General features: G+C 55.2%; 2 protein-coding genes across 7 annotated transcripts; one reads left to right on the top strand and one right to left on the bottom strand.

Annotated features, from left to right (window-relative positions):
- Positions 1 to 306: 306 nt before the first annotated feature.
- RPL18 (ribosomal protein L18) lies at positions 307 to 5030 on the bottom strand. Its single transcript, XM_010946901.3, has 7 exons — positions 4960 to 5030; positions 3702 to 3788; positions 3253 to 3360; positions 1771 to 1869; positions 1138 to 1261; positions 940 to 1009; positions 307 to 426 (listed from the first exon to the last, which is right to left on the bottom strand). The coding sequence occupies exons 1-7, from the start codon at positions 4960 to 4962 to the stop codon at positions 351 to 353; spliced, it is 567 nt and encodes a 188-aa protein (XP_010945203.1). The 5' UTR covers positions 4963 to 5030; the 3' UTR covers positions 307 to 350.
- Positions 5031 to 5069: 39 nt separating this feature from the next.
- SPHK2 (sphingosine kinase 2) lies at positions 5070 to 13173 on the top strand. 6 transcript variants are annotated; one of them, XM_010946899.3, is made up of 7 exons: positions 5070 to 5298; positions 6194 to 6342; positions 9129 to 9597; positions 10500 to 10649; positions 10765 to 10859; positions 10950 to 11065; positions 11487 to 13173. In XM_010946899.3, exons 3-7 carry the CDS (start codon positions 9198 to 9200, stop codon positions 12577 to 12579), a joined length of 1854 nt encoding a protein of 617 aa, XP_010945201.1. In that variant the 5' UTR covers positions 5070 to 5298; positions 6194 to 6342; positions 9129 to 9197; the 3' UTR covers positions 12580 to 13173. The 6 variants fall into 6 exon arrangements, with proteins under 6 accessions (XP_010945201.1, XP_074225401.1, XP_074225402.1 ...); XM_074369300.1 differs by having other exon boundaries at positions 5070 to 5708; XM_074369301.1 differs by lacking the exon at positions 9129 to 9597 and having other exon boundaries at positions 5070 to 5708.
- Positions 13174 to 13253: the final 80 nt, after the last annotated feature.

Genomic DNA, 13253 nt, shown 5'->3' with positions numbered 1-13253 from the left:
TTGGGTGGGGATTTGGCCTTATGGGGGGGGGAGCTGCGAGGTCCCAACAGGTGCAGCTGCAGCTAGGTCCAGACACACTGACTCCACCAGAGGGCGCCGGCAGGCTTGGTGTGGGAAACAGGCAGGCAGGCGCCTGGGATCCACTGACTCGGCCCCAGCACCGCTGAAGGGGCTCCATCCCTGAGGCTGGTCTCCACCAATATAGGTGCAGCATCCAATTGCCCAAACAAAGACTTTTTCACTAGCAGGCTCCAATCCTTTCTCTCCCCCTGGCCCCAACCTTCCCCAAGAACACACAAAGGGCCATCAGCATCCAAAATCAATTTTTAATAACAAGGCAAGATCTGGGGTTAGTTTTTGTAGCCGCGGCTGGCACGTCGCCCTCTGGCACGCTCGAACTTCCGGCCCTTGGAGCGGACATAGGGTCTGCGGGGAGAGAAGGGATGGTGAGCGCGGGCCCCCGTTACAGATGGAGACAGGGATGCCCCCTGGCGGTCAGGGCCTGCTTGAGAGCTGGGGGCTCAGAGCAGTGCTGCTTGCTCTAACAGTAGCAGGGGGACACCGGAAGGGGGCCTCACTCAACCCAAGAGTATCAGTGGTGACACCGAGTCGGCTGCTGGAAAAACCTGTCAGTGCAGGAAGCCAAGATGCCAGGAGTGGCTGCTGCAGCACCTGCACTAGGCCCGGGGCCCCCAGAAACTCAACAAAATGCAAGCCCCGCCTGAAAGATGGGGACAGGCCCTGAAGAACACAGGGAGCTCAACACCCCCAGGAACACCGCTTCAAGCCGAGTTCCGAAGGAAGAGCGGGTAAGATGGGGTGGGGAGTTCTAGGGAAGCCCGAGGCTGGACAAGTAGGAGAAACAGAAGCAGATGAGAGCACAGCAAGGCCTAGGCCTGCAGGCCGGGGCCCAGGGGAGTCAGGGCTGGGTATACTCACTTGGTGTGGCTGTGTGGGGTTCCTGGGGCCTTGCCAAAATGCCTGTACACCTCTCGGCCCTTGCGAGGACCTGGGGAAGGAAGGGGTGGTTCAGGCTGATTTGGGGCAGCAGTGCCCCTGACCTCCCAGGCCTGGGAAGGTAAAGAATGCCAGTGGTCACACACCCCCACCAGTCTTGCGCCACTAAGTGTTACTCACCAGAGAGCAGGACAGTGCCGCAGCCCTTGGGCGAGTCCAGGGCCAGCTGGTCAAAGGTGAGGATCTTGCCCCCAGCCTTGAGGATGCGGCTCCGGGCACGGCTGCTAACTCGCAGGGCACATACCTGGGGGACACAGAGGACAGGCATTTTCAGAGTCCCCTAGATGGCAATGTAAGGGCTGCTGCCCAGGCCCAGCAGAGGCGTCCCACTGCTTGCTCGGCCTGATAACCAACCCCACCAACTACTAGAGGGCACTTCCTGAGCTGACAAAAGCTGTTCTTACCACTTTACTTCTACAAACTCCTTTAACACAGCAACAACCCGCAGCTATTACATGGAAGGAAACTGAGGTTTGAAGAGATCCGGGGCTTTGTCCAGAGATGACAAAGTGGCAGAGAAATCTAGCTCTGAACACTGGCTGGCTCAAGAGCCAGCACCATCAACAGGGTGCCAGCAGGGGCTTGCCCAGGGACACCGGCCATCAATATGCTAATGACAACCCCACTTCCATCCAGGCATGATGCCTACCAGCCCCACAGCAGGACAAGGATGTGAGCCAGGTCTGTAGGACCTCACCTTCAGCCTGTGCTCGTGACCCACTCACCATGCTCCTGAGCCCCCTCCCCGCTCACCTTCAGCTTGGGCACCTCCTGGACACGCACATCATCAGTTATGGTCCCCACAACCACAGCTGTTTTGCCTTCCCGACCAGGAAGCTTCATCTTCCGGATCTTGGTGGGGAGGGGGAAGATACATATTAGGTAAGTCCCTTCTGGTGGTTTAGTCCAATCCCACTGCTCCAGGAATCCCGAGGACCAACAGCTTTGCCTACTGGACTAAACCCACCCATGGCACACCTCTCAAAACAAGCACAAGCCTCGGCCAACATGGAGAACAGTATGGAGGTTCCTTAAACAACTAAAAATAGTTACCATATGATCCAGCAATCCCACTAATGGGTATATATACAAAGAAAACTCTAACTGGAAAAGATACATGCACCCCAATGTTCACAGCAGCACTACTTACAATAGCTAACACACGGAAGCAACCTAAATGTCCACCAACAGATGACTGGGTAAAGTATGTGTGTGTACATAGTATACAGAGGCATATACTACTCAGCCGTAAAAAAAAAAAAAAAAAAAAGATGCCATTTGTAGCAACATGGATAGACCTACAGATGATCTTACTAAGTGAAGTCAGTCAGAAAGAGAAAGAAATACCGTATCGCTTATACATAGAATCTAAAATATGATACAAACGAACTTATTTACGAAACAAAAACAGACGTACAGACACAGAAAACAAACTTATGGTTACCAAAGGAGAAAAGGGATGGGGAGAAATAAATTAGGAGTTTGGAATTAACAGACACAAACTACTGTACATAAAATAGATAAATAAGGGTGGTGTGGTATAGCTCAGTGGTAGAGTGGGTGCTTAGAATGCACAAGGTCGTGGGTTCAACCCCCAATGCCTCTATTTAAAAAAATAATAAATAAACCTAATTACTACCCCCCACAAAAAGAAAAAAAATAAAACAAACAAGGGCTTATTGTATAGCACAAGGAACTATGTTTGATATCCTCAAATAATGGAAAATAACATGAAAAAGAGTATGTATTTACATGTATAACTGAATCACTGCTACACACCAAAAGCTAACACAATATTTCAAAACACTATACTTCAATTAAAGAACAAACCAAAAAACCTAGCACAACCCTAACCTCAGGTCCAGCCTGGGAAAATCTCCAGAAAAGAGAATGCACCTCAGACTGTTAACAGAGCTCTCCTACAGAAAGCGTTTGACACACAAGACTTGCTCTATGACATGACACCTCAGGAAGACCTCATAAAGCCATTCTAACACCTCCCCCTCAACCGGGTAACCAATGAGAAGGAAAATGAGGCCAAGCCAGTCCAAAACCGCTGCTATTCACCTACAACCAGAGGATCAGAGCTCTGTGCCCACCACTGGTAGAGGTTAAACCAGGTGATGGCCAGCTGCTACCACAAAGCTCCAAGCCTGCCCTTCCTCTTGAAGTCCAGTTCCAGACATGATCCAGTTGCCCCCCAGTTTGGCTATGTTCCCAGCTTTGGTCCCTCACCATCCGAGAAAGGGACAGAGGTGGTCGGTTGGTGCGACTCATGAACAACCTCTTCAGCACAACTTGATTGAAGGTGGAGTTCGTTCGTCTGGCCAGAAACCTGTACAGCTGGAGGGGAAGGAAAGAGAATGAGAACCCAGGGCAGCCCACTCCCTGCTCCCTCCCAGCCTTCTAACAAAGAGGCAAACAAAGGACTTAGGGCTTTCTCCCAACCTGTCAAGCCCAAGGGGGAGAGCTGGCCCAGGCCCTGGCCAGGGATCAAGAAAATCTCCCTCCACACCTGCAAACTGTACACAAACCCAGAAACTAAAAACACTGAAGGAATCTCTGGAAAACAATCAGACTCCAGCCTGCCCTGCAGGCCCCTGGAAGGAACCAATACTCGCAGAGACTCTGGAACTTGTAGTTCTGGGGTGGCCTTGCCTGAAAGTCTCGGGCCCCAGCTTCACCTTGACCAACAGCCTTAGGTAGATGTCCTGGCTCTTGGGCTCCTTGCGCCGAACCTTTCGGTCCTTGTTGTGGCGGATGTCAACTCCCTGCAGGGATTAAGGGAAGACCATGAACTCAACTCTGATCTGGCCGATTACTCAGCCCATAAACCTTCTATTATTCCTTACCTTACCTCTAAGAATTAAAGCCTCAGTCTCTGGAGACAACAAATCCCAGTCTACCACAGGGAGACCCCTGGGAAAAATCACTTACAATCCCGAGCCTCAAATGACCCCTTTGTAAAACTCTACACGAAAAGCTTTCAGCACTCGGCATACAACACCATGAGAGATCTTAACACAGTAGCTAAATTAACTCAAATTTTTGGTTCTTTACAAGTTGTGTTTTTCAAAAACCTCAGTATTATTTCAGCTCCCAAAGCTCGCTCCCACACGTGGAGCATGACCAAAAACATTTCAACCCAGGGCAGATTGTAAAATTATAATGGCAACGCGCTTTTTTAAATTACTGTGTACCAAATCCTACAACGACCTTTCATGCACTATCTCTTTGAATTCAACCACCTTATGAAGTAGTTTCCCAGTTTAGTGATAAAAAACTTGAAAAACCCACGATTTCCACTACACCCCCACTCGCTTTCCTGAAAATGTTTTGTACTGTCATGAGCCGTAAAGAATTACTTAACTATTAATAGCAGCCATTTAGCCAACACTTAACGTGTGCAAGGACCTGTGACGAGCACTTCTTTATTTCTTCCCAAACTAAGTTGAGCAAAATTATCGTGTCCCCAAATGAATAGATGAACAAACTGGGCAGAGGCCGGGAAAGCAAGATGATAAGGTGGGTAGGAGCTTGAGACTCGGAGGCCTGCCGGTCCCCAAAACTCAGGCACCGGACGGTTGACACCCCTAAGAACACAGCTTTTCAGGCTGGGGTGTGACAGGTCCAGAAGCAGCACAGGCAACCGTGGCTGTGGGACCAGCTCCGAATCCTGGGTCCGAATCCGGCTCCGCCACTTACTGGCACTGTGACCAATTTGGTCATCTATTAAACGGGAGCCATAAGGAGTACAGGAGGGGCGGAAGGTTGATACGACTCCCATCCATGGTCTTCGGGCCCCCCAAATAGCTCCCAACCACAGGAGTCGCCTCATTCAGACACCAGGGGATCCCTGCCTCCCTCTGGAACGTCCCCAGCCCGAGACTGCAGCGGATGGCAGCGGATGGTCGAACCCCAAACGCCCCAAAACGCGCTCACCATGATGGCGCCTACTCCTTAGCCAGCTCCGGAAAGAAAGAGCGGAGCCCGGGTGGGCGGGGAAAGCCTTCAGTGAGTGGCGCCTACGTGACGTCACATGGGCGCGACGGCAATCTCTACCGCGACTCGTGCCTCTCCATGGTGCATCGGAGGACCGGCTAGAGGGGCGATTCCGGAATTGGATGGAAGAACATCTAAAGCTGAACAAACGCCATCCCAAGGAGGGAAGGGCCAGCACTTCGGAAGCCTCTCTGGTCATACCAGTCCTTGTTCTCCATAGTCTTCCGGAAGAAAGGGCTCTGGGAGCCAGAGAGATGTCTCGCGGCGCTAGGAAGACAGGTTGGGCGGTGACGCTCTGGCCCGACGCCGACGGCTTCTCTGTGGCTCCTGGACGACCCAGAGAGGGCTGGCTCAGCTAGTCGGGGCCTTGGGAAATCTCTGATTGCATGCTTTGGGCGTTTCCTTATCAGGCTCACCTCTGCTTTATCTCTTGCTGAGCTTTCCAGGCGCGGCAGCAGCTCAGGAAATCTTACTTGAGATCTAACCTGAGCTCTTATTGCTGCAGCCCAGCCTGTGGCATCCTGCATTTCCACCTTTTAGGTTCAGCTTCTCCCTTTGACTCCAGATGGCCCTTCCCTGACCCCTCCTCAGCCTCTGTCACCCGGAGGCTGCTTTTCCCAGCCAGAGAGATTCAGGTGGCCCAGCGGGTTCGGTGAGAGGGATGTGCATTTTACTGGAGCGCAGAGGAGGCAAGCTGAGGTTCCGGGCTTGGAGGACGGGGTGGAGAGAGGGGATGAGTAGAAAACTCTTGAGAATGGTGATGCCATTTGTAACCAAATGCAAATCCTGGCTCTGCTACTTACTCATGGTGTGATATTGGGCAAATCAACCTCTTTGTGATCTTGGGCAAGTCTTGTAACTTCTCTGTGCCTTACTTTCCTTATCTCCAAAAAGGGGATAAGAGGCCTGGCACAAAGAGTGTTTTCTAGTATTACGTAACTTAATTAAAATGCTCAGGACATTGCTTTTTACAGAATAAGTGCTCAGTTTAAAATTATTGGATGGGACCTTATTGGGTGGGACCAGATGGACTGGTTGGGGCAATGACAAAGCTGACTTGTACACTTTTTTCTCCTTCCTTGTAAAGGCCCTGCCCCTTGGGCCTCCAGCATTTCTAGCTTGACCTCCTGTACTCTGCCCTTGATGTTCCTAGTTACTCACCTCTCCTCCACAGAGCCACAGGACAAGCCATGAGGCCTAGTTCCTTCCCCAAAGCACCCTCCCATGGCCTCTGACCCAGGACCAGAATCTCACTGATGTGGTAACACAGCAGTGGGCTGGGAGATAAATGGACACCTTGAATCCAAGGAGCAGCAGGACCAGGTAAGGGTCCATCTGAAAGTCATGATCACCATACCATGGGACACAATTTCCTCCTCCTCCTTGTCCCCCTATTCCTTGGTCTCTGTCTTTCTTTCCCCTGGAGCCCTGAGCTCACACACTGTGTTTTCCTATCTCTCCATCTTAACTGGTTTCTGTCCCTCTCTTTCTCTGGGACATTCTTTGGCACATATTATCTGGTGCTGTTGCTACTCTGGGTTGAACACTAGGTACATTGTTTGACAGTAAATGAACTTCTTCCTCCATTTATTTCTAGCAAGCTCAGTCCCTATCTCCTTCAGCATGTGTCTTTCTCTCCACAGTTCTGTCTGTTTCTAGGTCACCTGATATTCTTGCCTTGATTTCTTTCAGTTTCACCATGTCTTTGCTCTCTCTGTCTCTGTCAGCATCTTTGCTTTCAGTCTTTTGGTTTAAGTTCCTTGCAGCCTATGGGCCTTCTACATTCTCTCCCTCCCTCACCCCTGATCTAGAGGTCTCTCTCCTGTGTCTCTGTCTTGCCATGTAATTGGGTCACTCACTGGGCAGTTATTTGTGTCATGCTGCCCCCACTCTGGTTTGGGCCCAAGTACAGTTTATGAATTAATGAGCCTTTCCTCCCTGGTTTTCATTCCAAAAGTGTCTGCCCCCATCTCTCTGTGTGTCCGTCATTTTCAGGGTTTTCTTGTGTCCTGACCTTGCATACTCTTAATTCTACTGTCTTTATCCCTGCTTTTCTTTCTATCTGCCTCTCTGACTCTCTGTAACTATCTGAAAAAGAGACAACACTGTTTCCAAGTCTCTTATTGCCTCTGACTCTGCTTCTCTTTTACTCTTTTTGCATATCTCTGGATCTTTGTTACCTGTGTTAGAGTCCTTCTCTACCTGCAGCTAAAGATGTCCTTTCCGATATCCCTTATCTTTCATAAAGTCAAAGAATGGGCGGGCCCACTTGCCCTTAATAAAAATGGCGACAGGATCGCTGGCTGTACGGCCGTGAAGCCGCCTCTGCTGCGCTTGTGCCCTCACCTAGAATGGCGGCTGATCTCGCGAAGCGCGATACCCCGCCCAGTTCTCCGGCGGCAGGCCCCTGCGCCAGGCTCGCGAGTCGGATGGCCCAGCCCCTGCGCGTCCTTATTGGTGCGGTTCAGGCCGGCTGCGCCACCATTGGCTGAGGGGATGCACACCCTCCCCCCACCCCTAGGTCTGATGGGGGCGGTTGGTGCTGATTTGAGGGGGCCGCTTGGAGGACCTGGCGTGTGAGAAGGGTCCGGGGGTCGGGGCAGGGACCCGAGTCTGGAGGACTGAGGGACCAAGAGGAACGGATACGCAGGCCCAGGATTGGGGTATCAGGGGTGTGGGATGGAGATGGAGAACCAGAACCAGGACTGAGGGATCCGGTAATGAAAACCCAGGTCTGGAACTGGGTTCTGGAAATGGGGTGGGGATGGAGGCCCGGACCAGGGGAACCGGAGACAGAGACGCAGGCTTAGGATTAGAGGGACCTATGGATGGAGACCCAGGCCCTGGTGCGGGGTACCTGGAGGGTGGGGAGAATGGAGACCAAGCCAGAGACCTGGGGACCTAGGGATGGAGGCTCAGGCCCAGGGCTGAGGGAGATCTAGGGCTCTGTGCCTAAGACTGTTTTGAGGTGGGGGTGGGGCCTGAGGACCTTCTAAGGGTAGGAGGCAAAGGTAGCTCCTGAGAGTGAGTCCACAGATGGGGGTGTGTCTGGAGCAGTTCTGAGCCTGGGGAAGGCCAGAGGCAGGACTGATAAGTGGCTGGGTGGGTGGGGCAGTGGGGAACAAAGGTGAGCTGGAAGGAGGAGGCAGAAACTGGGCAGAGGGCAGGGGGAAGGGACCTCAGGCCCAGCTCCCACTCTCTCCCTGGAGAGCAGGCGGCCAGACGCCCAGGTCAGTGCTTCAGGCCCAGCTCTTGGCCTCTGTCCCTTGCAGGTGTCTGCATGTGGCTCCTTTACCTCGCTGACCCCTTAGTCCCTCCAAGTCACACCCCTTTCTCAGTCTCTCCAGCTACTACATCCCTTACCTCCTGCCTTTCCTGTCTGCTCTTTCCCTCCTTTCTAAGTCTGTTGTCTTTCTTACCCTCAGAGGGCCCCCTAGAGCCCCTAAACTCTCACTCAGCTCTCTAAGTATCTTTTATCGTACTAGGTTTCATCTCACTGAAGCTATCTGTCTCCTCTCAGTGTTTTCCTGGCTCTCAGACCTTACCCCTCTTTTTCTTTGTGTCTGAGTGTCTCTTGTTACTTTCACTATCTAGTGATGACTCTGTGGGTATGTGTTGTGTTTTTCTCTGTCTCTGCATGTCTATTCATGTATCTCCACCATCCTGATCTCTTTCCTCTGCATAATTTTTCCCCGAAGCCTTTATCACCCAACATGATTCTTATTTGATTTCTTTATCTTGCTTTCCTGTCTTCTGATTAGAATATAAACTCCACAAAGGCAGGGATTTTTGTCTGTTTCATTCATTTCTGTGTTTGCTGGGCCCTGCACTATGATTGGCACAGAGAAAGTACTGAATAATTATTTGGGAAATGAATGAATGTTTGCATGCCTGGGTGTGGACCCTCCAGGATATGGGCCTCCTGTCCAGCTGACCTCTGCCCTGGCTCCTCAGAGTCTTCCCACATTTGTCGGGGCCTGTCTCTGGTGCGCCATCTTGCCTGTCAGCACTCTTGGTTGTCTCCTCCTATCCACAGGCACTGCCCCTGCTTCCCTCTGCCCACTGTGGGGGTCCTGGACTCTGACTCCCACCCTCCTTCCTCCCCACAGAGGCCAGACCAGGAGCTGACCTGGAGCTGGGGACACAGGCCTAGGAGTGCCCTGGACAGGGCAGAGGCCATGGCCCCCCCACCACCACTGGCCGCCAGCACCCCACTCCTGCATGGCGAGTTTGGCTCCTACCCAGCCCGTGGCCCACGCTTCGCTCTCACTCTCACACCACAAGCCCTGCACATCCAGCGGCTGCGCCCAAAGCCTGAAGCCCGGCCCCGGGGTGGCCTGGTCCTGCTGACTGAGGTCTCAGGCTGCTGCACCCTGCGGAGCCGAAGCCCCTCGGACTCAGCAGCCTACTTCTGCATCTACACCTACCCCAGGGGCCGGCGCGGGGGCCGGCGCAGAGCCACACGCACCTTCCGGGCCGACGGGGCAGCCACCTATGAGGAGAACCGCACCGAGGCCCAGCGCTGGGCCACAGCCCTCATGTGTCTGCTGCGTGGACTGCCACTGCCTGGGGACGGGGGTGAGGCACTGGGCAGCCTCTCTGTCCTCAGGCTCCCTCGATGTCTCTGCGGATCTCCCTCTGTGGGCATCTCTGTCTCTACTTTTCTGTGTGTCTGTCTGTGTGATGTGTCTCTGGGTTCGTACTGAAAGAGCGATACACAGACAGGGGTGAGCTACAGAAGGAACGCTATCCCAGGCAGAGAGCTATGATTTGTGTCTGCGGCTCTCTCACTGAATTTCCATCTCTGCCCCCTCCCCCATTCCATGGGTCCTGACCCCAGATGAGTCAGAGGCTCCCGGGCTGGTGAGAGCAGCAGACTGAGACGTGCTCAGTCACCACCCATGGTGACAGGCACTCACGGAGGTCCCCTAGGGCATCTCGAGCCCAGAGATGGCATCTGACCCAGCTGTGGGGGGTCAGAGAAGGCTTCTGGGCAGAGCCCTGTCCCCCCTCTCCACCCCCAGGGTACTCAGTTGGCCCAGAAAGGTAAAGGTTCAAGGGTCCCCATCTGTTGGCCTTTTCTTGGTCCTCCAGGATCCTGCCGGCTGTCTAGGGGCCCTAAAGGGGTGGTGACAGTGAGAGGGCCTTGCATAGTGGAGTAACCTGATCCCGGGTTCCAGGTGTTTGGGGTTGAGGAAAGTGGAAACCACAGCTCTCCTTCCATCTCCCACACATGGGTCCAACGGGCACTGGGATTAGACACCCAAGCCCTGCCTTTGTCTCAGCATCTGGGAGGTGGGGCGGGGCTGTTTACCTGGCCTGAGCAGGTGAGGCTGGGGAGAAGAAAAAAACTTTTAATTACCGCCAGGCTCCAATGCCGGCCCTCCACCAGTTCCACTGGAGGCTATTTGAAGTTATTGTTTCTGATGTGAGGGGCCTGGGTCCCTGACCTGTGTAGACTCCTTCCCCTCTCTCTGCAGAAATCACCCCTGAGCTTCTGCCAAGGCCGCCCCGATTGCTCCTATTGGTCAATCCCTTTGGGGGGCGGGGCCTGGCCTGGCAGTGGTGTAAGAACCATGTGCTGCCCATGATCTCTGAAGCTGGGCTGTCCTTCAACCTGATCCAGACAGGTAAGGGCAGGGTCAGGATGGAGGTGGGAGCTGGGGGCTAGGACTCTTGAGTCCTGGGGAGTGGTGATGGGTGGGGGTGGGACAGCGGGCCTCACTGCCTGGTTCCCCACATTAGAACGACAGAACCACGCCCGGGAGCTGGTCCAGGGGCTGAACCTGAGCGAGTGGGATGGCATCGTCACGGTCTCAGGAGATGGGCTGCTGCACGAGGTAGGGCATGAGTGCCCCACCCGAAGCCTGAGCCCTGGGGGACTGCGGAGGCCAGGACCAACGCCTGGTGTCTGGTCTCCTGCCCTTCAGGTGCTGAATGGACTCCTGGATCGCCCGGATTGGGAAGAAGCTGTGAAGACACCCGTGGGCATCCTCCCTTGCGGCTCTGGCAACGCGCTGGCAGGAGCTGTGAACCAGCATGGGGGGTAGGTGGGAGGAGCCCTCCTGGGGTGATGGGCCTGGCAACAGCTGCCCCACACCTTCCCATCAGCCCAAAGAGTCCCACTGTCAGTCACGTTGATCAGTCTGACTGCAGCATGCTCCCCACACCCTTCCTGGATGTTTTTGCCTGTCATGTTCCCAGCTGTATCCCTAGTGCCTAGAACTGTGTCTGGCACACAGGAGGCACTCTGTGGATGCTTATGGAATGAAAAACCTGACAGGAATCCTGGCCCAGTAAGGAGTCCATCTGGAGGTGGCCAAATGGCTGTGGGCAGGCCCAGGACGTGGCCTGCCTGGTTTCCCCCAATGTCTGCTGCCTGTGTGTTTTTCCTTCCTGCTTCGTGCTGTGTCTCAGCCAGCCTGTTTCCTCTTTCCCACTGTGTCCCTCCATGTCTGATTGTGAAGGTTTGAGCCAGCCCTGGGCGTTGACCTGCTGCTCAACTGCTCCCTGTTGCTCTGCCGGGGTGGTGGCTGCCCACTGGACCTGCTCTCGGTGACGCTGGCCTCTGGCTCCCGCTGTTTCTCCTTCCTGTCTGTGGCCTGGGGCTTTGTGTCAGATGTGGACATCCAGAGCGAGCGCTTCAGGGCCCTGGGCAGTGCCCGCTTCACACTGGGCACGGTCCTGGGCCTCGCCACACTGCACACTTACCGTGGACGCCTCTCCTACCTCCCTGCCACTGTGGAACCTGTCTCGCCCACATCTGCCCATGGCCTGCCACGTGCCAAGTCAGAGCTGACCCTAGCCCCAGCCCCAGCCCCACCTGTGGCCCACTCACCCCTACATCGCTCAGTGTCTGACCTGCCCCTGCCTCTGCCCCAGCCTGCCCTGACCTCCCCTGGCTCACCTGAACCCCTGCCCATCCTGTCTCTCAATGGTGGGGGCCCAGAGCTGGCCGGGGACTGGGGTGGGGCTGGGGATGCTCCACTGTCCCCGGACCCACTGCTGCTCTCTCCCCCCCACTCCCCCAAGGCAGCTCTACTCTCACCCATCACTGAGGGGGCCCCGGAAGTACCAGCATCCTCTGGGTTCCCGCCTCCTACCACTGATGTCTCAATAGCTGCCTCTCCTGGGGGCCCACCTGACCACCTTCTCCCTCCTCTGGGCACTCCACTACCCCCAGGCTGGGTAACACTGGAGGGGGACTTTGTGCTTATATTAGCCATCTCACCTAGCCACCTAGGGGCTGACCTGCTGGCAGCCCCCCATGCGCGCTTTGACGACGGCCTTGTGCACCTGTTCTGGGTCCGCAGTGGCATCTCTCGGGCGGCTCTGCTGCGCCTTTTTCTGGCCATGGAGCGTGGGAGCCACTTCAGCCTGGGCTGTCCCCAGCTGGGCTACGCCGCGGCTCGTGCCTTCCGCCTTGAGCCGCTCACGCCCCGCGGCGTGCTCACGGTGGACGGGGAGCAGGTGGAGTATGGGCCGTTGCAGGCGCAAGTGCATCCGAGCCTCGGTACACTGCTCACTGGTCCCGCAGGCTGCCCTAGGCGGGAGCCGTGAACCCAATCTTGTTTCGAGCCCGCCGGGGGCGGGGCCTGAGCGAGGGGGCGTGGCGTGGCTGCTAGAGGTAGGGCAGAGGGCACACCGGTCCTGAACCGTTCTCAGGATTGCGCCCTCCCCTAGGGGACCAGAGGTGATGCTGGAGGGTGTCCTGAATTCCAAGGGGTGGGGGTCCTCACGGTCACGGAGGAATGGGCTCTCCCCAAGGGTAGTGCCTGATCAACTAGGGCGGGGCTCACTCCAGACCCTCACCTCCGGCCTGTAAGAGGCCAGGTCGGCTGAGGGCGGAGCCTTACACGTCGTCCAGTGACGCGACCTGGAATGTACGGGCTGGGGAGGCCTTAGGTAATTGGCCAGTCAGGGCCCGGGTCTCACCCTGTCCACTCCGGTGCCTCCACTAAGCTGGCCAATCAGCCCAGGAGGGGCAGGTTCCCCGGGGCCGGCACTCCGATTTGCACTAATGTTCCTCTCCCCGCAGGTGGGGGCGGGGAAGTTCGTTTCTCCTGTCTTCTGTCTCCCGTGCGTCCCCTGGCCCCAATCTTCAAAGCAATTGAAAAGGTCTATGCAATAAAGGCAGTCGCTTCATTCCTCTCAGGCCCTCGCCCCTTCCTCCATCCGGCAGCCCGTGGGAGGGATCGGATTCTGGGCACTTCCAGCAGCTCCTGCCTTTTATG

This window comes from Camelus bactrianus, chromosome 9 (genome assembly GCF_048773025.1).
Source record: "Camelus bactrianus isolate YW-2024 breed Bactrian camel chromosome 9, ASM4877302v1, whole genome shotgun sequence".
Lineage (NCBI taxonomy): Eukaryota > Metazoa > Chordata > Mammalia > Artiodactyla > Camelidae > Camelus > Camelus bactrianus.
This window is presented reverse-complemented; position numbering and strand designations above follow the sequence as displayed.